This window comes from Idiotropiscis lumnitzeri, chromosome 17 (assembly GCF_059441095.1).
Source record: "Idiotropiscis lumnitzeri isolate Australia: NSW breed Sydney's pygmy pipehorse chromosome 17, RoL_Ilum_1.0, whole genome shotgun sequence".
NCBI lineage: Eukaryota > Metazoa > Chordata > Actinopteri > Syngnathiformes > Syngnathidae > Idiotropiscis > Idiotropiscis lumnitzeri.
In genome coordinates, this window is record NC_142407.1 from 15448655 (window position 1) to 15472893 (window position 24239).

A 24239-nucleotide genomic window follows, 5' to 3' on the forward strand; every position below is an offset into this window, starting at 1 on the left:
TGATAATTTTTCATCGTCATCAATTAATTAATGGTTTCGTTCCTTCATTATTATTAATTAAATAAATCTGATAAAAAAATAGGATAAAATAAATTCATGAAAAATTGTAACCATGAAATAATTAATAATAATAATAATATATATATATTACATATAATAATTAGTAATTTAATTTATTATTGACACATTGATCTTTTATTTATTTAGTTATTGATGCGTTTATTTTTTTAATTAATTTATTTATTTTATTATTTTTATTATCATCATTGTAGATAAAAAAATGTAAATTAATCTTATTTCTTTTTCTTTGCAACGCAGATCAAAACAGAATGTTACTTTGATTATGGGCCAATAACATAAGAATTAAATATACATATTTTATTTTTTTTTTTTTATTTATGAAACAAATTGAGCATATGAACAATTGAGGTATGGAGGAGGAGAGGGGAGAAGTGGCAGTTAAACGGGCCAAAATCCAGACATCAGGGTGAGAGAACCAAACACACACACGCACACCCCCACACACCCGCACACACCAGCCTATATCATTATTTGTCACTCTTGTACAAACACACATGATTGCTCCGAGGATCACACACACTCTCACACAAGCCCCAGGAAAGTTCTGGGAAGTCACCTGACTTCCATCCCTCATACAGTCTGCCTCCCTCACATGTAAACATTTCTTTCTCTCTTCCCCTCTCGCTCTCTCTCACCACACCCAGACACACTTTTGCATAAACTCAAACTCAATCATTTTAGACACTCACACTCTACCACATACAAAGTATAGAGAATGCATTCTCTCACACACTTGTACACCCACCATCTCAGACACTCGAACAACTCTCTCACACTAACATTTTCTCAGCCAAAGTACTCACACATATACAAAAACACTCTCTTACATAAACTCAGACACACAATCTCTCTCACTAATTTTAGGATTTTTTTGTAAAGTCACCTGACTTCCATCCCTCCTTTATTCAGCTTCTCCCACTACCCTCCTTCACATCCGCACGGACATGCACCCCCCCCCCCACACACACACACACACACACATACACACACAACGACTGAGTGGGAAAATCCGGGAGATGATGTCAAGAAAACCACCTGGAAAAGGACGAGCAACTCTTACCAACCTACGTTGGGGCGCATGCGCATGCAGTACTCGAATCTCCTCCTGGGAAGCCCCGAAAGGACCGGGACATGTGAGGGCATGTCACGATAGGCCAGAGCCACGATCTTCTTGCATGCTCTTCTTCTTCTTCACGGTCGCCCTCCAGCGGTCGCTTGAATCACTGCACCATTTCGGTGAAGGCGCTCGGCTTCTTCTCCTCGCCTGACTTGTTTTTTTTTTTTTTCCTCGCCAAACTTGTTTACGTGCTGGTGATATTGATGATGACGCCATTGCGTGGGTGAAGTTTGAAATCTGTTGTGATGGTCTTTCAAAAGTAAAAAAAAAAAAAAATCGATATTTTGACATTTCCACAATTTGGAGAGACATACGGTTGCTATTATAAAACCCGATTACAATACAAACAAGATTTTGCGTCTAAAAATGTATTTTTATCGATTTCATTTGATCACATAATTTAATATGTATATAATACACACACACACATATACATATATATACATATACATATATATATATATATATATATAGTATGTGTGTATATGTATATATATTGATATATATATTTTAAATCTATTTATTTATTCATATTACCCTGTCATTGAATTAGCGCCATGCACTCAGAATCATTATCTCACAAACGTCCTATTTTCGCATATGAGAACATGATATAACAATGCCGCGCATAGCTCTTAATTTCACCCAGTATTGTTAACAAAATGCATAAACAACTCCTAATTAAAAGTAACAATTCTCTTAATGTCCTGCAAAAGAAAGGCACGGCTGGGCCCGCGTCGACTTCCTCGTCTGTTTAATCACGTGACTTCGCTGAAACGGCAGAGCGTGGATACAAGCGCGCATGTGCAATACACTGTGAAAAGTGCTGGGGCGCAATGAGTCTCTAATGTGCAAAAAAATAAGTCAATGCTCAAAAAAAGGGATGACTCTTGGCAGTATCAGTGTAGAATTCTTAGTTTTACACTCTTGAGTGTATTTACACTCGAATGAATGTTATAAATGTAAAACACGAGTAAAATTGGCTTTATGACATAAATTAGTGCAACAAGTGCTAATGTACCTTTTTGTCTCGCTGTGCCACCAGTTTAAGACACGTTAGTGAATGGTAACACCAAGCCTGCGATGAAGGTGACATTTTTCACGTTTAGGTGCGTTTTATTCAATAAACACGATGTAACGTGCCACTTTTTTTTCGCAGTGTGGGACGGACACTTTTTGCAGTGCACTCCCTTTTTTTTCAGGCGGGGATTACCAGCCTTGTACGTCCTATAAAGCAGCGAACCGCTGCCGCGGAAGGCACTTCTGTTTGGCTTGATAAGAAGACCAGAAAGAAGAAGGAGGAGGTGGTGCAGGAGAAACACTTCTGGGGAAAAAAAAAAATAACAATCAAACATCCATTTGGGATTATATTTTCTGCTTTCCATCTTCACCGGTGATCACAGATATTCTTGTAAGTAGACGCAGAAGTAAGTTGATACTTAATTGTAATTTTAATAGTTATTTAAATGCGTGTTTTTATTTTTAAAGTTGTTGTAATGCAATTTTCCGCGCTCTATTTAGGACTTTGAAGTGGCGACACTTTGCATTTAAAACTAAACAAAATCTCAATTAGCGCTTTATTAAGAAGTCTTCATCTATCGCCTCTGCACGTGGTGGTCGTGACCTGCCAGTGCACTTTCACCATGTCAAGCGATAGACAATAAATTCTCAAGTGTGTGTGGGTGTGGGGATCTCGCCGCTTTACTCCAACTCGCACATGATATATGATGTAAATAATAGTTGAAGTCACTCCCTTTTGTGGTTTTCTTAGGCCCAACATGCCGGTGTCCAGGTTGAAGATGAGGCCGTGGCTGGAGAAGATGATTGAGTCCAAAACCGTCTCCGGTTTGACCTGGCTGGATCAGGTGAGGTCTTCGACTTGTTCCTCTTCTTCAAACTGCACCCACATTTCTGCAGATGCTCACATTGTTATTAGCTTTCTTGTCATTATTTTTCATTTTTCAAGTTTCCAGTTCTACAATACGCTGTTTGGAAAACAAACTAAAAATAATAATAATTGTATTACTCTATTCTCTGTAAAAACATTTTATTATATTGTGATAGATTAAAGTATAATTCTTCTCCAAGGTTAGCAGCGGTCATTTCCATGTTTAAAAATATAAATTTGATGGACACGTCACATGAAATGACTGCCCCCCCTACATTTTCTTTTCTCTGCATTGTAAAGTTAACCAACTACGAGAAGACAGAGTAATATTAAACAGTCAAATCCTCTGGCTGAAATTCATATCTATATTTTTGAAAGTGTTATGCTACCAAAGATGTTATTTAAGTTATTTTAGTCGTCATGTTTTTCCACGTAATTGGAGGATTTAACTCTGCCAATCATTGAAATCAGCATTGGCCTCAATAAATCCATATCAGTTCGAACCTATTCTTGATATTCTTAGAGTTGAAGTTCGAAAGATTTATTTTTTTAAATATTTTGAATGCACACACGATCAGAAAAAAAAGAAAAAAAAAAGGGAAAATAGGCCCCCCAAAAAAGTGCACAAAACCTGTTCCACACCCCATGACTAAATGGCGTCCTATTCCAGGAGAAGACCATGTTCTCCATTCCTTGGAAGCACGCAGCCCGTCATGGCTGGGACATGGACCGGGACGCTTGCCTGTTCAAGAATTGGGCCATCCACACAGGTGAGCTGCAACCTGCGCCCACCTTTTGGCTGCCACAATGGACTGTTAAGTCTGACTGGGGGTAAAAACCCTTTTGCAGGGAAATACGTGGAGGGTGACCCCCACGGCGCCAAGACCTGGAAGGCCAACTTCCGTTGCGCCATGAACTCGTTGCCCGACATCGAGGAAGTGAAGGACAAGAGCGTCAACAAGGGCCAGTCGGCCATGCGAGTCTTCCGGATGCTTCCCCCGAAAAAGAAAGGTGAGTTCATTTGACACCATCCCCTCAATTTGGTTTTCGACTGAGCGCAAATTAACATCTCGACTCTTTTGTTCCCTTGCAGTAAAACGAGACAAAGCAAAGTCCAGGAAGCAGGTAAATGCTTTCTCCGAGGTTTTATGAGCCACCTTTTATGACACTTGAGCAAACATTGCTTCGAATGTCCCAGTATGTGCGGTGCCCTCAGATTCTGCTTTCCAACACGACATGTTTTTGATCCAATGTCCGAATCACCTTCGGATATTCACCACATTCCATATCTGGCTCCTAATGACCCCGTAACACCCCTCACCCTTCAAGCACTATTTTGAGCCGGTCTTCAAATGACCACCAGCTCCCAACTCCTCATACCATCTGGTCAACATCGTTTTCACCAAATGTCACCGGTCTCACCTCCGACTCCTCGTACCGTCGATACTTTTAGAGGGGCACACCTGCACGGCTTTGATCCGAAAAAATGTTCCAAATGATCTTGAATCACCACAGTAACTCCTCGTACCCTTTTTGACTGAAAACCGGAGGTGTTCAATCCTGTTCCTCGAGGGCCGCTGTCCTCCTCACCTGTTTTCCATCTCTCCCTGCGGCAACGCACCTGATTCAAATGATCAGGATCGACTTCAGCCCTCTGATCATTTGAATCGGGTGTTGTTGCAGGGGCGAGAGACGCAAAACAGGCGGGACAGCGGCCGTCGAGGAACAGGATTGAACACCTCTCTCCTAGACCAAATGACCATGAGTCATCAAGCTGGTTCCTTACCACACGTCAGTCCACCTCGTGTCTTTAAGTCCTCGTATCACCGATTCTTTGAGAGGAACGTACTCTTACTCCTTTGACAGCAGAATAGGATCAAAGTAATCAGGGGTCAGCAATGTGAGGCACGCAAGCTTGGAACTCACCGCAGACTCCTTCCCACAGGTCAAGATTGCAGCAGAGGACTCAGACTACAGCGATACTCAGTCGCCGCCCGACTCCTCTCGTTTGCACGACGACCCGGCGTCCGCTCAGGAGAACGTGGTGGACAGCACGGTTTGCATGGACTTCCAAAGCGGCGGAGACTGGACGAGGAGTCGGACGGACGACCCAGAGCCATGGAGCGGTTCCTTTTCTGATATCGCTACGATTGGGTTGGGGAACGAGCTGTACAGCGGCTTCGAAGACAGATTCCAAGTTTCACCCGAGCGCAGCTCCGGTAAGACAATCTTTCGACTTGTCTCAACTGTCCTCGTGTCTTCTTGTAGCACTCTTGTGCTTCTACTGATATACTCACAAACCTTTCTCTGGATGCGTCCAAAACATTTTCTGATCCTATCCAAACGGGTCACGCCATCGAACGCTTCGATATCATCACTTTCGCCATCTGGAGCTCTGCTTCCTTTTGTCTCCAAGCCTTAGATCACGGCCAGCACGCCTCACCACTGTCGTACAAACCTTTTCCTTCAAACTAGAAGAGACTCTTCTATCACATCTCATATCAGACACTTTCATCCAATCTGCTTGGATCTGTTTCTTCACCTCCTTACCATTTTGACCCTAATTATTTCAAGTCCCCCATCCTCACTAGATCTTCCCTGTATGCATCAACTTTTATAAATAAAGAAAAAATAAATAGAATTGTATGCTCATTCCAACTTTTGTCTGTCTCTCCTTCTCTCCTCGCACCTCCACGACGGATCGTCCTCCAGAGTTCGAATACGACATAGTGGAGGTGAGCAACATACAGTACCAGTCATGTTTTTTTCATGGCCTATGCTCGTCCAAAAACTTGTCCGGCCACAGAAAAATAGTGCAAGAACGCTAACTGTAGTGATGCTTCTTTAGATTTGCCAGAAACTGGAAAGAGACGCCCTGACCTCCAAGATCAACGGTGGCATCAAAGCGGTCCTGAGCCCGTGTACCAGTCCGGGTAGTCAGTGCACCAGTCCCGGGAGCCAGTGGAGCGAGTCTTCAGGTAAACAATGTTTGTGCTACATGCATTCTGAGATTCGCTCCCAGGTGTTTGAACACGCTTATTTGGTAACAGTAAAACACAGAAGGTGCTGCCGTCAACCAAAACTCGCACTCCACCAGTCGCTACTCGACCAGTTCACGCTATCGTAGATTTTCGCCAAACAAGCAAATCACGGTTCACTTTATTCAATAAAACCGGCCTAATCTTCCTCCACTGATTTTTTTATTTGGAAATTGTGGTCTCTGGATCTCTGAGGTCCAACTTTTTTGGTTATAATGTGTCCTTCAAGGTCCTGACTGTGCGCCCCTTCTTGTTTGAACAGCCGACGGCGTGGACGACCTGTCGCCGCTGCCCCAGTACACCGTGCTGAGCTCAGACATCAACATGCCGGCGGACGACCCCTGGAGCAACCTGCACGATCCGGGATTCATTAGCTTCCGTTTGGGACAAGACGATGGTCACTCATTGGACTTTATGACCCTCTCTTCGTTAATGATGTGAATTCCGTACCCGTCCCGCCCTTGACCACTCGTGACCAAACTGGAGCGCACTCTCAGGAATTGTGTTATAAAAATGGCAAAAATGTTCTGGTTCTGAGTCTTGCAGCCATACAAAGCTCTCTGCTCCGTAAGCGGGTTACACCTTTAACTACTATAACTGCAACGTCTGAAGGAACTTTGACATGAAGGGACGCCAGGAGACCACTCGTATAAATCCGCCTCCGTTTCTGAGAGTGAACCCAGTTCAGTCCGTCCTCAGATCTGTTTTGACCCAATTATTTTACATACAGTCGCTTTTTTTATGGGGGATAAGATCTCATTTGTTTTGTTATTACTGTGGTTAACAGACATTTAACCTTAAGCTCGACAGTCCCAAACGTCAACTTTTCCAAACAGTTGTAAGTGTTCATGTATATAGTTGTCTGTTGTGTGTTTTTCTAATAAAAAGAAAACAAATACATATGAAGTGTATTTTTTTTTATTTACAAAATACATGTAACATTAGCAGTCTGTGAAAAATTTGAAACTCCAAATTTTGTAAGACAAATAAATTGAAGCGTTTTAAAATGTTTATTGTATAAAGTAAGCCCCAAGAACCCAAATAAGCAATAGGTCGCAGTTATGTAACGTCAACATTTGCAAATTCAATTTTAAAATATTCTTCAAACAGAGGGTAGACCCTGAAAATGTTCACATAATATTGCTTCTTTTAAACAATATACATTTAGCAAAATCTTTTAAGGGCTATGAATAATATTGACGAAAAAAAAACAAATCTGCAAAATAAATTAAAGAATTTTGCAAAATAGCCCCAGAATTTTCTGCATTACAATAAAATATTTTGCTTAACATTTGCTATATTCACAGTGATATAAAGCTATACTTTACTACTCAAAAGTACACGTTTGAGAGTATTCAGAGCTCAATATATGACATAATTTTTTTCCTCAGCTGACTTTTACCTCCTCTCCTTTTCTCAAGTCACCTGGAATTGCTGTGGTCCCAATCAGAGGGTTCGCCTGTCGGAAAAAGAGACAAAAAAACACACACATTGAGTTGCCTTCTGTATGAAATGTGCATTGTTGAAAAAAAAACCTGCCCTCTGTCAACCCCTGAGTGACTTTAAAAAAAAATAATAATAAACAAAGTAAAATATACTCAAAAACTCGTCTTGTAAAATTTCCTTAAGAATTTCCGAGTGAAAAAAACTTTCCTCCTTTTTTTCAAGTAAATATCACTTCCCATTTTTTACAGTGCACTGTGCTTCCCCAATGAGTCAGTTTTTTTTTTAGCTGATGTTATGCATACTCTGCCCATTATTTCACTATCTGTGGCCAATATTTCTGTATAGCATTCTATTGTCTTTTTCTCATCCGATATTTATTAACTTAGTGTCTAAATGTTGTATCCTTTGTCTTGTTTTTTTTTTTTTATATGTTACTTCAGGGCTTCCAACCAAGAAATATTTTAATAATTGAATAATAAGCAAATTAACAACAAACAAATTAAATAAATGTATCCATTTTAATATATCCATACATATTTCAACATATTTATAATACTTCAGATTTTTTTTGTCCATCGTTATGAAATGTTAACATCATTCCTGCTCTAGTGAGTGATGAATTATTGTACAGGTCTAGGCAGCCTGGTCTACAAATAAAAAAATAAAGTGACAGAAGAACAATTTTGGTGCTTTCCACGTGGACATTATAAACATGATCACTCAGTCAGGTTTTTTTTTTTTTTTTTCAAACTCTTGTGAAACATTTGAATTCCAGCCCAAACAAACCTCCCCCTCCTCCGTTCCTCACTTGACAAAGTCAGCATCCTGGCATTTCCTGTTGTATACTCAACTATTTGGTTATTTTGAGATTAAATGACATCAGACTACACAGAAAGCGCCCTGTTACATCCAGGCAGATAATTCCCGGCGTCGACATATTCAATAGTCCACATTTGACCTCTTACAAGTCGAAAGGCAACAAATGCTCACTAAATATAGCGAGTAAGTGATGAGTACGGATGTGGGGATGTCAGGCTACCACCCTGACATTTTGATACTTGCGACAGGAAGAGATCATGGTGGGGAAATCCGAGGGCAACGTGCTAAATCACGCTTAAATTCAAATCCGACATCACAATGTACACCCAAACAGGCAACCTTGAAGCTTTAAAAAGTCACCGAAAAGACCTTTCGTGCTGTCTACGGCAATATCGCAAGCGGTTTGATGTTTTTTAGCATTAAGCTAGCAGACTTTTGTGAAGCAAAAGAAGAACATTTCCGTGTTTGGAAGTCAACTTCTCCCAGTTCACACAAACGCCACTGATTTTCATCACGTCAAAACCATTCCACGTAGAAGTTTTTCTACGAGAGTTTTAGCTTTTTTTGTTAGCTTTCGGTAACTATGACAAACATTTTCTGTAGAGTAGAAGCTTCAGCTCGTTGCAGAAGGTAAAGTACACTGTGAAAACTATAAACTGTAAAAATGTGCCAATTATATAACAATGTCTTAAAAGGGCCATTTTTGCATTTTCCATTATTAAGTGTTAGCATTAGCATTAAGCTAGTGGACCACAAGGTCATTGTGAAGCACGCTAAAACCGTAGCAGACGTCTCGCTCATTCTGCGAGGCACGCAAAATCCATCGTATTTATTTTGAACGCGGTGGTGGCGTCGGTCCAGAGCGGTTCGACTACTCCTGCGCATCACAAAACGTGTTTGAGAATGCCAAGACTTGGATGAGGTTTGGTAGAAAAATGCTGGTGAGAATCCTGGCATAGTCTGGCCCAGTTGAACGAAGCGCCCACTCCACAGCCATCCTGTTTCGATGGCGGTTACACCCAAAAAAGTTCACAAAGGCCAAAGAAAAGCACCCGAAGGCAAGGAAGAGTTGAAGGTTGATGCTGCATTCATAGCAAATTGAACATTGACGTGCTCACGGCTTGTGCCATTGCTGACGTGGGAGTGTCTGAAGGCTGCGCGGGTGTGAGCGGAGGGAACGGTCAGATGGTTTACAGGAAATGTGCAGGGCTGTTGTTGAAAGAGCACAGCGAGGGAGACATTCGGCAGCATGCTTCCCTCCGGCCGGAACGAGCCGGCCAGGTCTCATGGGAAATTTTCTTCGAGAACTCATCAAAAAATTGTGTCTGCACTAAGAACAAAACAAAACAAAACAAAAAAAGATCATCAAGTGATCTGACCTGCACTTTTTATTGGGTTGTACAAATGTTGACCAAATGATCATGACAACAGAGCGAATTGCATGACTGAGTTTTCATGAGTACACGGAAAACTGCAGCATGCTACAAATACTCATGACAATTGTATGAATTACTGCACCCAAATGATGTTTTTAACATAACTTCAGAAACCATCTCGTGTCATTTAACCATTCTGGTCTTGCCAAAACAAACAGCGTGCTTCATTCTCAATGTCTGATGTCATCTGCCGAAAAGCCTGGCAAACATGCTACACGCAGGTGTGGGTGTGCGCGTGTGTAAGTGACGGGAGCATATAATTTTTTTTTTTGCATGAGAGCGAGAGAGGAAGCCAAGGGGAGGAGGAGTGACAGAAAGTCAGGTGATTTAGCAGAACAGCTCAAGCAGTCGTGTGGGACAACAAAGATGGGAGGTCGCGCACACAAACAGTATTTTTGATGCCAGCTTATTTGCCCTTATCAAGAAAACCATGAACGCACACACGCACACCCCCCCTCCCCCACACACGCACACACGCAAACAAAGATGGAGGGAGTGAGCAGCGCTTTTTGGCAGGGTGCCTGGGTTTGGGGGGGTTGGGAGAACAACAGGCCAGGCCACTACTCGGTTAGATAAAGTGAGCCAGACTCACAGCAGGTCATTAAAACTTTAAGCGGTCTGAGAATGTAATAAAAGATAAGACATTTAAAAAAAAAAAATACATCAATGAAAATGTGACACAGGGAACCCCTGTTTATCGCTCGAGGGAACTTTCCAGAACCATGAGCAAAAGAAAATCCACTATGTAGCCTGACCATGTTATTAAAATAAATAATAATAATTTAAAATCTTTTCCACGCAATTGAAACACATTTCAACGTATTAAAACACACAAAATATACTGTATGCATAAAAGTCATAGAAAATATAATGCGTTGCGGTGCCTGTGCGAGACAGTAGATATAAAAAGTCTACACACCCCCACTCAAAAGTCAGCAAATGGGGGTGTGCACACTTGTGCAAACATGTTTTCTTCCTCTTACTTTCCCTATCTATTTTGATCACCATCACCATAAAAAAAACAACAAAAAACTATGGTGCAAACTCTGAACTGTGATATAGCTTAAGTGGAGTAATTGTCAAAAATTTCAAAATCAAATGTTCTGTCACTCGCTTATTTTTATAAATATAAAAGAGTAACTGCTGACTTTGTTTGTTATTCGTTTCCTTCCTGAGGAGGGGGAAGCGGCGTCTCTCTAAAAATGTCTTGGCATGTCATTGCTCACATGTGAAAAGACTGAATAAAAGGAGAATACTCGAGTATCAAGGGATTCATGAATGCTCCATCCAGTTAGAGAGAAAAAGATCAATAAAAACGACGGCTTTGTATTGCTGGAATCTGTATGACTTTTTTTGGAGTATGCGGGGTCAAACTGCGGTTATCGCAGGAAGTAAATTGCTCGCACAGCCGACAGTGGGTGCACACGCTCCCACGCAACAATATTTACGAGCCGAATGACACTCAAGTAGAGAGCGGACTTCCGCCCCTAAACCCGTCGTAGATACAATACAACCCCTCCATAAAATAGGTCAGGTTCCCAGGTTGTGTTGTAATGTTCATAAAAGTGATTACAAAATGACTACAGTTGCAGACGGAAAATTCAGGTCATTATAACCAGGGCCAGATTAATAAAGTACAGTTTGGTACTCGTACAAAAACAAACACATAAGTATGCTGATGCTAGCTTCGCTAGCTCATTTATAGCGTTTTGAAATGTGCGCTAGCAGTAAGCTAGCAAACTTTCAGAACACAAAGGTGGTTTGGTTAAATACACAATGTGTAATTCTCTGTGTTTTATGTTTAATTGGGCAGTAAACTTCAACTGGGAGTGGCAATAAACAGCTTGACACCTGTTTTATTAAATAAATGTTCATTAGCTGTCTCACCGTTGCGTATTGTCTAGCGCTTGCATCTTTTAAATTGCTTTTTTAAGCCAAGGTAACACACGAACCTAGAATGTACAGAATTTTTTTTAAAAAGTCACTCGGCAGTCATATCTGGGCCTGTGAACCAGGCCAAAGCTTGTTTGCAGCACAAATGGGCTGTAGTATGGAATTTTTTCCCCCCGCGTTGTCTCGCTGGGCAATCAACCCAAGGCGTGCCAGCGGACACGCTGGTAACAGCTGCAACAAAAACGTTTTTTGTTTTTTTAAATAAAGAAGACAGGACGGCAACCTGTCGAACCAGTTCACATACGTCAAATGTATTTGTTTGATTATTTCAACATGAGTCGACAAGTTTAAGAGCCATTTTAGGACATTATTAAAGTTATCAAACACCCATCATTTATCTTCTTTAAGTGGTGATCATGAATGTCCAATGAAACAATGTAAGGTGTCACAGCATCGTACAAGGTTCAGGCTGTAGTCTGATTTAGCAGAAGTCACATGACTTGCGATAGACAGTAATTATATTGTCCAGCAGGGGGCGCCTGACAGCAGTTGCGCCAAAGCCATTTCCTAAGAAATGCTCCCTTGAGCTGGGAATTACGACTCTGGGTCATTGGCTCATATGTGCCAACAAGCTGGTTTTTATTTATCTCCAAGCTAAGCGGGCGCGCGTGCACACAGACGCACACAAAAACTTACAAAAGCCTTTTTACTCATTCAGGAAAAAAAACATTAAATAATATTTTTGTATTGTTTTTGTTATGTTTATTTTCTCTATCTCGAATCCCGAGAGGATCGGAATGAGCGACTTTTTCGAAAGGCGGTGTCAAAGGATCACAGGTTTTCGTTAGAGAATTAATACTAACAAATCAAACACCTACTAGCCCGCTTAATCTCGATTTCAACAAACAAAAATGACTGTGTGCAGGCGCAAATATTTGCATGGCGAGATTGTGGAACGCATGCGGGCCTCACTTCGGAGCAGCATTCACGCCTAAACGGCATCTGGGAATGTTTGCGTGACAAAGTTGATCTGAAAAACTGAAAACAGAAAAGAGTATTTGTGAGGCCACCAGCTTTTTGTGCTATTTGCTTTTGTCAGCCCGGGTTTATTTTAAGAGTTTTTCAGTGATCCTCGAACTATGCGAGGACACTGCAAAGCATGCACGAGATAATGTGGGAAATAAGCTTCAAAGCAAAAAAAGAAAATGCTACATTGGGGTTGGAAACATCACGGGAGGTCATTAAGAGACACTTCTTTTATCTACATTCCTTTTAGATGACGTCGGACATTGACTTTTCTTCGTACTCTGGCGCCATCTCGAGGGTTAATCCTCTTACAGCGTTTAACGCCTGAACGTGCAATTAAAGACTCAGATGGATTGAAAGATGGACTTGTTACGGAAAGAAAATTTGCATTTCATTTTCTTAGAATATTAGATGAGTTGATTGCGGAAAGGGATTATTTCAGACAATCGATTTTTGCTATTATTAATAAATATTCCGTTGTGTGAGGAAAGCTACGAATATACACTGTACATGAATGGAACACCCAACTTTTGATGGTTTGTGCAACAGTCTGTGAGGAAAGTTATGATTTCAGATTGTTACTGAAGGCAACAAAGGTTGATAAATGGACACATAGACAGATATCTAGGTTGACGAATAGATAGACAGTAAGTAGTATTAAGTTGTAGTGTAGTTTCACAGATATGGTTATTTTTATTCCTCTTTTAATTTAGTTAACATTTCTTAGTCACCGTAGTGGACAAACAGTGGTTCCCCAACTTGTGTTTGGTGACATCTAGCGGCGATTTGTGACAAAGCAACTTTTTTAAACCAAATCACTGTACTCTAACGGTTCAGGTCCTTAGCACGTCAACACTATGTCGAGACGTAATAATAGAACAGCTATGGCATGACGGATCCTTAACTCAACCTAAAAATGTTTTGTTTTACGTGTTTTGAGCACGGTCAGGAGAATCAAAGCAGTAAAGGACAACATACGACACGCCGTCGAAAGGTAAGAAAGAACACGACCACAAACACGTGTGGACAAAAAGTCAACAGGAGGGTTGAAAACTCACCTCGATTCTGGCCAAGTATTCCAATTGTAGGTTGGGGAAAATGGCAATACCGTAAATATACTAACTTAAAAAAAACGCGAGGTCTTCCGACAGCATGCATGGAAAAAGCGTACTTTCACTTTCCTTTCGCCTACGAAGAGCAACTTTTAGACCGTTACCTCCAGGCTAATGGCGTCCTTATTACTTGAAAACAAAAGAAAAAAAATGTCTATCAATTACTCACTCACACGCACACGCGCCCTCGCGCACACGACAATGCACAAAAATAAACAATTGGTCGACTCAACTTTGACGTTGCCGAGATGTCATAAAATGGGCGTTAACGAAGACAGAACATTGTTTTCAAGCTGTAGTCAATCAGAGCCAGGGAGGCCGGTGATTGACAGATGAGTAACAGTGTCGCAGAATGTTTCCGACGGAAAGAAACAACGCTTAACATTGGTTCCGTCCCAAAAAAATTTTAAACATAACTTTATTTGGAGACAGATATTATAGAAGAACAACAACAAGTGGACGGCAACGTTAAAAAGCCAAGAAAACTACACTGACTACGAAAATATTATTAAGAGGACATAAATACAGTCTTCTGAAAAGCATGTTAAAGTTAACAATTATGATCCAACTGGTGCACGTGTAAAGCCCGCGTTGCAGTTTGATCAAAGATTAATTGAAGAGTTATGTTAATCATTGCCAGTTAGTGATAAAATGGAAGTAAAATGCTTAAGAAGCGACCAGGTGGCAAATTTCCACACACTTTGCTCTTGCAGGTGCTTGTGTAAAAAAGATAAAGGTAAAACTCTGTACAGATTAACAGCTTTTAATAAATACAAATCACTTCAAAACCTATATTAAATATAAACAATTTCAAAACATTTCCCACCATGAATGTGTCCTACAACCTGCAGAAGTCAATGTTTTCCAGAGGAGAAACTCATGTAAAATGAAAGTTAGCACACACCCTCTGGTATTTTAAGTGCCCCCAATCAGCCACAAATAAAGTTCAGATGTTCTAGGGTTAAACACACAAAAAAAAATCTTCGCATGCTATCAACATGTTTTGCTCACTTTGTGTTCCCCATTTCCCCCCCCGTATTAGATCTCAAAATATCAATCAATAAAGACCTCAACCGTGCTTGACTTGAACATCGCTCGATTTATGACTTTTTAACATCAGGTTTGTCGTTCGTGGAGTTCAATAATTTTGACAAAGTAGTAGAAAGAGCTGCTAGCTGTTTTCAAATGTAGGGAATACATGTTAAAAGCCGTATTCTCACCACTGACGACATGTTAACCACATTGGCGTGTTGCGGCTGTTTGGATCGCAATTGGGGGCAAAATCAAATCTTCCCGAGTCGCGCTTCGAGCTTGGGAAAGGTCCGTCTACAAAGATACACGTGAACAATCCGGAGTGCGGCGTCATTTGATCCCCTACAACTTGGATTCTTTACTCTGATAATCCTTTGCATCAGAATCCTCAGCTTTCTTTTTGTCTTGTCCTTTTCGTCTGTGGAAATAGTGACAAGATCATGTTCTGGTTTAGATTTCCAAACCATGCATTGGATCCGTACTCAAAACTCACCTGTAAATGGTCTGCATCTGCTCTACGGTCTCCGGCAAAGGCTTCCCATATGACTCTGGCAGCAGGAGACAGAGGAAGGCTCCGGAAATGGCCAAAGCTCCCATCAGAATGTATGGCAGTGCCTTATAATATAGTCCTATTGTAGGAGAAATCCACATTTTTATTTGCCTTGGTTCATTTGCTCCCATCGAAATATGATGACGGGGGAACACTGTACGCACCGAGGTAGATGATAAAGGGCGAGATGATCGTTCCGACACGAGCCGCCATCGAGCAGCAGCCCATGGCCGTGTTCCTGATAACGGTGGGGAAGAGCTCCGACGTGACGGCGTACACGACGCAGAAGGCTGCCGTCACGCCGAATTTACCCAGCATCTCCAGCAGCACGGCCACCCACTGCAGGTCTGACCACACAGTAACGCAACACAACAAGTTTATTTCGAGAGCACTTAAAATACAACCATCGCTGCGTACAAAAGTGCTGTGCACAAAAATCAGAAATACTGGAAACACAATAAAACATTAAAAACAATGGCGAGTCTCTTGCTGAGTGGAAAGCCAACGAATAAAAATGTTTCAAGACGCGTTTTAAAAATGGACAGAGAGGGGGCTTGCCTAAAGTTTAGCGGGATGTCATTCCAAAGGAATAAGCTTGATCCCATCGGAGCATCTGCATAGTCCTTGGTACCCCCAATAGTGTCTGGCCCGCTAACCTGAGGCACCAGGCAGGTGCATAGGGCTGCCGGTCCAATTTAAAACCAAGGAAATACCATGCTTTCTTAAGATAGAACCCGAGGGCAGCAAAAACAATAAAAACACAAGGGCCCCAAACTTGAACCATGTGGAACACCAAAAAAACAGTGGGACAGAGTGGGACTCCGACCAACCAAGGCTAACAAAAAAAGTCCTGCCCGCCAAATTGGATCAAATCCACTCTAGAGCGCTCCCACGAATATCCACCTGGTGCTGCTAACGAGGCAACTGAATACTGTGGTCCACCGTATGGAACGCTACAGACTAGTCCAACACAACAAGACACACATTATCGCCATTGCCATTTGCCAGAAGGATGTAATTAAAAACTCTGTGCTACGCAGCATCGTCGCTACCTATGGGAATGAGGTGGACGCACAGGATCATGACGCCACCCATCAGCAGCGTGGACGACTGGCACAAGCGGCGGTAGCAGAAGTGCAGCAGCAGCAGGGCGATCAGGTACGCCGGAACCTCTGTCACCGCTGACAAGAAGCAGTTGAGGTACGGGTCGCCGTGGAGGTTGGATGTGTTCAGGATCAGAGCGTAGTAGCTGATGGTGATGACAAACCTGTTGGGCCCAAAAAGAACGCGGCCGGTCAATCTATCACTAGATGCCAAATAATCATTTAGAAATTAATTCCGTGTTACTTGACGCTCGATATTTGCGACAGTTATGTTCTATAGCAAAATGTGCAAGTTGTCGTAGTTTGCGATTGGTGATTCATAAATCGAGAGCCCGCTGTACTCGTCACTACAGTCACTTTTTTTTAACTCTGTATATGCCTTTTAACATTGACACGTAATAGCTCAACCATCCCAAACGCATCGCTTGTTGCCTTTCATCAAATTTGAAACTCCTCTGTAATTATTGACAATCGAGGTTTCGAAGGTTTATCTTTTCTTAGCGCCACGAGGTTGCTCGCATGCGTCTGTGACACGTTTTTGTCAAAGTACTTTGAGGATCAAGATTTGCCAGAAAAGGACATACCACAGAATTGAACACAACAAGGTGATGGTGAAGATGTTGCAGCTGCGCAGGATGGAGCCAATGTTGTATTTCTTGTCTTTCATCAGCATTGCATCTTCAATCTGGAACAAAAGATGCTAAATTTTCATTTTTCTTTTCCAATTTTACTACAGAAGTTAGCGATATGCGACTTTTCAGTAAAATTTTAGTTTGCGCCTATAACACATTCTACCCGTCAGAGCTGAACTTTATTTGACCTTCTTTAAACTTTAAGATGCACATGAGTACGTTTTGTTCAACTTGCTATACTCCATCAAGGATCTGACGGCCATAATCCACAGCATTTTGACCACAAAAGCTAATATTCATCGTGTTTTTCTGAGAAATGGACATTTTGACTCTGACCTCCGCCTCTGTGAAAATGGCCTCTGGCGTGTCCACCTTATTCATCCTGGCAGCATCCTTCAGGATGCTCTCGGCCTCCTCGAGTCGGCCTTGGGACAGCAGCCAGCGCGGCGACTCGGGTATAAACCTTGCAAAAACGGTGGACATTGGTGAAAGGCTCTCACCTCGAAGTGGAAGGCGACATCATGATGTCACCGTGACATGCCCTTACCACCATAGGGGTATGTATATCAGTCCACAGGCGGCCATGGGGATCAGTAGCAGCCGCCAGGAGCGCAGGAAGTAGGCCACGGGTGGCATGAGCATGTATCCGATGGCCGAACTCATGAAAACCCCCAGGGAGCAGAAGACCACGCGGGCTTTGGGGCTCAGAATTTCGGTTCCTAAGGACGGAATATGCAGAAATTTGCCATGTATCAAGAGAGACAGCTATTATTAGCAAAGTAAAAAGTTCAGGCCGACCCATCGAGAATCTAAATCATATTTTTAAAATAAAATCGAAAGTATTTTCAACTACAATTATTGAAGCGCTGACTCCATCCGTAAAAAAAAGAATGGACTCTTTATGGGCCTTTTTTGGAGGGAGTTTCAAACGCCACAAGTTTACAATAACACCACGAAAATAAATACATTTTTAGTTGATTGAAAAAAAATGTTAAGGTTTAGATTCACTAGGTCTAAAAATGAGTCGTTTTCACTTAGTTGCGATGACTTTACTTTTGGTTGTCATGGCAACGAAAGCCGTACTCTGCATACGTATGAGCCGGAATAAACGCCCCCGAACCAGCTCCCCCTCACCCGCCCACCGCCAAAACTGGATGGTCAGAAAGTTTTTATTTCAACACTGAGCAACTGTTCTTAATTGAGACAAAAAGGCACAATACATCTCCTTTTAAAAACATCAAACCGTTTCTCAAACGTACCCAGCACAAAGGCGATGATGTAATTGGAGAACCCGCCGGCACCCGCCAGGAAATAGATGAACGTGAAGACCGCCCAACTGTTAGAGAATATCTGCGCCGTGATGGCCACTGTCTGGAGGACCATCATGGTGAACAGCGCTGGCTTCCTTCCGTATCTGTTTTTACGAAGCACAGAAAATTCCTTCTTTTTGAATCAACACTTGAATGCATCTTCAATCGTAAGCGTGGCACTTTTGCTCACCTGTCCGACACCTGGCCCGAGAGAAATGCCCCCACCAGCACTCCTATGTAGTGGACGGAGGACGACAATGGGATTTTGTGTGCGTCCTCACAAACTAGATCCCACTGAAGAATGTGCACATGTCAACAGTTTGTTACCAAGAAGTACAACCCAAGAAATTGAACTTTGCCGTGTTAAAAGGCACTGTTTTAACAATGTGTTCATGTACCTGCATTCACAGTACAAAATCGTTCTGTACATGCCGTAAACATCAAATTTTTTTGAACATAAAAAAACTGCGGCTTATAACCTGGTGCAGCTTGTATAGCGTTTTTTAGTTTTGTTTTTTTCCCGTCCCAAAAAGCACTTGCTGCAGCTCATATACGGGTGCACCTTATAGTCCGGAATATATGGTACCTAAAAAGCAATGGAACCACCAAGAAATGCCAACACGCATCTAACATTTCTGCAGTGTTTTTTGAGCGGTAGCTTTAAACAACTAAAGAGCTGTCAAAATGTTTTTTCGGCTCACCTCAGTAACAATGGTGGACTGGTAGATTTCTTTGCTGTACGTCCAGCCGTCTCGGCAGGCTTCTAATGGAATGCTGGCCACGTCAACCCCAACATTTGGGAGCACGTTGTTCTGAGAGTAGTTCTTGACCATTTCCAGGTTGAGCCTGGCGCAAGACCGGGGCCTGGTCTCGCCATCCACCGTCTCCATGGGGATCGTCACGTTCCTCCACGCCTGGCTGATGTTGGCGTTCTCTGGGATGCGGCACTGGTGAGACGGCGTGTCCGCCACAAATACGATGTAGATGCCAATGAAGCCATTGGGGTAGATGCTGATGGCCAAGGCGAAAAAAATCCGTCGCTGAAAGGCTCCCCACGGTCCCAGAAAGGACGTGATGCTGTCGTAGTCTCGGAGTTTCGAGTCGCCCATCGTTAAACGTGCCACTAAACAAATGATCAGTCAATAAGAGTAACCTAGACGGCCTCATCTGCCAGGGGTGGTTACACAGTAACTGTCGAGTCTGCACTTATTACTTACAATGAAAGAAAATGTCCCTATCTTGAGGGAATTGGCCTTGGACCATCACTTGGAAAATGTGTTAAACATTAACAAGTCGCTGCACAACTGTCATAAATTGCATTCTCACGTTTGACACTTGTGATTTTAGAACACAAAAAAAAAAATTATTGTGGGAAAAGTGCAGCACTGGAGTTCTTCCGGTACATCATGGTTTGTTTTTCTGCATCTCATGGAACACTTGTTAATGCTAAGATAAGGACAGGATAAGGTCTTCGGCTTCTGCTTTGCATGGTCAGAGATAATGCTACGATCGGAGTACGTACGTTTATGTTCCACTCGCAACGTGGGGCCATAAGTTTTCCGATATTCTATTGTACAAACACAGTTGAGATGTTTGCAATTTGGTTTTATTTACATGTAAAGTAATTAAAGACCAGTGAGGTATCCATGTGTTTTGACAGCTAACACAAATGGAAAGTTTCGCAAAATCATGAACAAATTGCAAATCTGCAGCCGATTCCAAAATAGCTTTTTCAGATTTCAAATTTAAAACAAAAAAGGAAAAAAAAGGAAAACACTTGTCGATGAATAAATGCTACTTGAGTAGCTACACGGTGATACTTTGCAGGTCATTTTTGGCTTCATTTTGTTTTTGCGGGTGTCCACTTCCTCCGTTTTCTGCACAGTTCTTTTTTGGGGTTCCACAGCACAACCTGGAGAGATGCAACAGTTCGGATGGTCACAACACAGAACAGATGCAGCGGGTACTCTCGGTGTATCTTTGTTTCTTGAGTTCTCTTGTGAAGCTCTACCAAATTAGCCTTACCCTTGCCATTCCTGCATCTGTTCCAGAGTTTCCGGAAGGTCTCGGTTCAAGGTCTCTGGAAGGAAGAAGTTGACCACACAGGAGCCGATGGTGAGACTTCCCATTAAAATGTATGGAAGTGCCTTGTTGTAAGTGCCTGCCAGAGGAAAACGCTCAATAAGTGTTTGAAAAAAAAAAAAAAAAGTACCGGCGTATGATAGCGCAACATGCCTAAATAGATGACGTAGGGAGCTGTGATGCTTCCAATGCGAGCGGCCGACGAGCATATTCCCATGCCGAGGTTCCTGAGCACGGTGGGGTAGAGTTCTGCCGTGTAGATGTAGACGATGCCGAAGGCCATGGTGAAGCCAAATTTTCCGGTCATTTCCAGAGCTAAGGCCACATACTCAAAGGCTGTTTCATGAGAAAAACAAAGCGCCAAATCAAAAAATAAACGACTCGTCGACGACTTCAATTAATTGTCGACAATTTGGATCGTCGACGTCGTCGTGATTAGTCGACTAATCTTGGCACCCCTGTTAGATACAGATCTCTGATTTTTGGCGTAGTGATTTTGTGCGGTATGTCTAAGACTTACTCGCCGGAATGAACTGGATGAGCAGCAGGACTCCTCCACCGATGACCAGAAAGATGGACAATAGAGCCCTTCGGGGACATCTCTTCAGGAGCCACGTGGACACGACATAGGCGGGTACCTCAGTGGTCGCCGACAAGAAGCAGTTCATGAAGGGGTTCCCACTGAGGTTGGAGGTGTTCAGGGATAAACCAAAATAGCCCACATTGATGGCCATCCTGATTGGGAGAAGACAGAATATTCAGCAACTCGCATTAAGTCGGTGACGTTCTCAGTCGTTTTATTTTTGACCGTGCTCACCACAAAACAAGACACATCAGTGTGATGCATCTTATGTTCTTGGATCTCAGGACGTCAAGCGTGGTGTACGTCTTGCTCGGAGGCAGGGTCTGCAAGAACCAAAATACATCAACGTCAAAGTCGGCACGAGTTACCAACACAACTCAGAAACTCCACCTCAGATCCTCTGAAGATAACGAGCGGTGCCTCGACTTTGTTCTTCCGGGCAGCTTCTCTTATGATGGCTTCAGCCTCTGCCACTCTTCCCTGAGTGATCAGCCACCGGGGGGACTCTGGGATGAACCTGCAAGCACAGAATAAGGCTCTCTGACTTCAAATCCCGGGATGGTTCTTGAGTGACTTGGGTCTCATACCACCACAGAGGGATGTAGACCACAGAGGTAGCCGATAGAACGGCAAGGAGGGTTCTCCACTCCCTGATGCTGTATGCGATCCATGGCAGAATCATGTAGCCGATGCCGTAGAAGAGGAATGCTCCGAGTGTGGCGAAGATCACACGAAGTGCCTTGCTCAACACCTCTGTTCCTGTCCAAGACGAAGAAAAAAAAGAAAGAATCGATGGTGACTTTGAAAGACACAAGGCGAGAGAGACGAGACCGTACCTAGTACAAAGGCAGAGATGTAGATGGAAATCTGGGAGGCTCCGATAAACAGGAACATGATGCAGAACATCCGCCACGACTGCGAGAAGGACTGCAACAGGACCGAGATGCACTGAACCCCGAGGGAGATGAAAACGATCTTCTTTCTTCCAAATCTAAAGAAGGGATAATGATGGAAAGTTGGGCTTTGGTGCCTTGAGGCTTTCCAAGAAAAACAACTGATTTAAACCACTTTCCATTTAACAAATCAAATCCTTTGATCCAAGTATCTGTGGCCTTGTCCTACTTGTCCTGATTCATATAAAAGTAGACTCTAATCCAGGGGCAGGCAAACCTTTTGATTGGCGGGCCACAATGGGTTCTAAAATTTGACAGAGGGGCCGGACCAGGAGCAGAGGGATGGAGTGTCATCGGAGAACAAAAATACATTTAATTTTAAATGAAAAATGATCAAAAGCATTCCAACAAAATATCTGTCTTTGACACATCACAGTATTTAGAAAATAAAACATGAACACGGTTTATTCATTTAATTTTTTTTCAAGTTTGGCGGGCCGGATTAAAACGTTTAGCGGGCCGCATGTGGCCCCCGGGCCGTAATTTGACCACGCCTGCTCTATTCACTCGACTGTCACAGTTGAAGACCTTGGTATTCACGTTACTTCAAGGATTCTGGCCACATAAACATATTATTCAAGTTAGTCAGGAGGTGACCGAAGGTTGAGGATGAAACGAATGATGGTTTGGTTTGGTTGTTCTTTAAATTCAATTTCTGAGACGCCCTCATGTCACACTCGCTGACCCCGCAGCTGGCCACAATCCTGGCTCGTTGTTTTTGCCTCTCATGTTGGAGAAAAAGGCAGGTGGGGGTCTGGGGGGGAGGGGGTACACTATCGGAGTTTATCCAGCTGTAATAGAACAGCATTGCGAATAGAAGAGGACTTCTTCAACAATCTCCAAGAAAAAGTACTCGGTCTCTCTGAGCTCGACTTCAGTTGAAACATTGCAAGACAAACGTTATCAAAAGCTCACGTCAACAGGACATGACCCTGTCACAGGTCACTGCATGCACAATGTTCACCATATCTGAATATTTTCAGAGTACCTGTCCGAAAGTTGGCCTGAGATCAGCGAGCCCAGAAGATATCCGACAAACAGAGCGGAGGACGTAAACGGAACTTTCCACTGGTTGTCACAGACCAAGTCCCACTGCAAAGACACGTGCAGTGAATTCTTTCCGTCGATTTTTACATGATAGTCTTGTGACAGACATTCTGACCTCAGTGACAATGTTGGCCTGGTAAATATCTTTGCTGAAGCTCCAGCCATCCAAGCAGGCCTCCTGCTCCAGGCCCGCGAGGTAGACATCCGTCCCCGGAGCGTATCCCTCCGCTGAGAGGTTCCGGACCACATCCAGCTTGTAGCGCCGACACTGGCTGCGTACCTCGCGTCCGTCCACCTCGGTGATGGGAATGATGGCATCCTGCCACGCTGCCGTGAGGTTGACCTCTGGCACGAGGCAGCGGTGCTCGGGGGCTGCCCCAACGAAGACGATGTAGAGCCCGTTGAATCCGGTGGAGACAAAAATGGTGTTGAGAAGGATGAAAGTCGTCCAGAAGTGAGGTCCGGTTTGGCCCAGGAAGGCTGTGTCCTCGTTGTAGTCGCCCATGTTGAATAGCGCGTGTGCTGTGGTGATTCTCAATCACTGAGCAGGACCCTCAGTGGGCCAGTGAGTCCCCTCGGCCCCAGCAGAGCATTAAAACCCCCCTTTCGAGACAAACCCGCTCTCATCTGGCGTGGGGAAAACAATCAGGACTCATGGAAGGAGGAGAGGAACTGATTTATCCTGACACATCCCCTCGACCGGCTGATTTAATTTACTGGGATATGATCAAACGCTTAAAAAAAAAAAGTGTCCCAGTCCATCTGCGTTTCCCCCGTCGCACTACCACCACGGCTCGTCGCGTAGCAGTGGGCGACTGTTTGCTCCAAACAACATTCCACACTTTTAAATACTCTTTAGAAGTGCACGTGCTTGTACTCTAAATGGCGCTAAGTAGCTTTCAAGCACCCAAAAGAACTGTATTTTAAGTCAACTCACAGCGGGCCACCATTTCAACGTTCACCAACGTTAATGCTTAATTGTTTGCGTGCAAAAGTGTGAATGTAAAAAAAAAAAAAGACTGTAGCACAAGGGTGGAAGATGTTTAGCCGGCTAGCTAACGACCGGATTGACAAACAAACGCAACACTTTT

The 24239-nt window shown here is 43.0% G+C and overlaps 3 protein-coding genes across 5 annotated transcripts; 1 reads left to right on the forward strand and 2 right to left on the reverse strand.

The window, feature by feature from the left end:
* Positions 1-2449: 2449 nt before the first annotated feature.
* irf1b (interferon regulatory factor 1b) lies at positions 2450-7024 on the forward strand. 2 transcript variants are annotated; one of them, XM_088279140.1, is made up of 9 exons: positions 2450-2609; positions 2970-3063; positions 3757-3856; positions 3936-4097; positions 4180-4211; positions 5032-5305; positions 5799-5821; positions 5935-6064; positions 6387-7024. In XM_088279140.1, the coding sequence occupies exons 2-9, from the start codon at positions 2977-2979 to the stop codon at positions 6563-6565; spliced, it is 987 nt and encodes a 328-aa protein (XP_088135266.1). In that variant the 5' UTR covers positions 2450-2609; positions 2970-2976; the 3' UTR covers positions 6566-7024. The 2 variants fall into 2 exon arrangements, with proteins under 2 accessions (XP_088135266.1, XP_088135267.1); XM_088279141.1 differs by having other exon boundaries at positions 6354-6501.
* A 7896-nt stretch (positions 7025-14920) lies between these two features.
* Positions 14921-19597, reverse strand: slc22a4 (solute carrier family 22 member 4). Its single transcript, XM_088279157.1, has 10 exons — positions 19185-19597; positions 18674-18777; positions 18433-18587; positions 17721-17892; positions 17510-17636; positions 17126-17226; positions 16491-16705; positions 15603-15785; positions 15382-15517; positions 14921-15306 (listed from the first exon to the last, which is right to left on the reverse strand). Exons 1-10 carry the CDS (start codon positions 19590-19592, stop codon positions 15231-15233), a joined length of 1677 nt encoding a protein of 558 aa, XP_088135283.1. The 5' UTR covers positions 19593-19597; the 3' UTR covers positions 14921-15230.
* Positions 19598-20073: 476 nt separating this feature from the next.
* slc22a5 (solute carrier family 22 member 5) lies at positions 20074-23943 on the reverse strand. Of its 2 annotated transcripts, none has more exons than XM_088279129.1 (10): positions 23264-23943; positions 23090-23193; positions 21985-22139; positions 21736-21901; positions 21539-21665; positions 21383-21471; positions 21086-21300; positions 20719-20901; positions 20509-20644; positions 20074-20395 (listed from the first exon to the last, which is right to left on the reverse strand). In XM_088279129.1, exons 1-10 carry the CDS (start codon positions 23651-23653, stop codon positions 20290-20292), a joined length of 1671 nt encoding a protein of 556 aa, XP_088135255.1. In that variant the 5' UTR covers positions 23654-23943; the 3' UTR covers positions 20074-20289. The 2 variants fall into 2 exon arrangements, with proteins under 2 accessions (XP_088135255.1, XP_088135254.1); XM_088279128.1 differs by having other exon boundaries at positions 21736-21907.
* Positions 23944-24239: the final 296 nt, after the last annotated feature.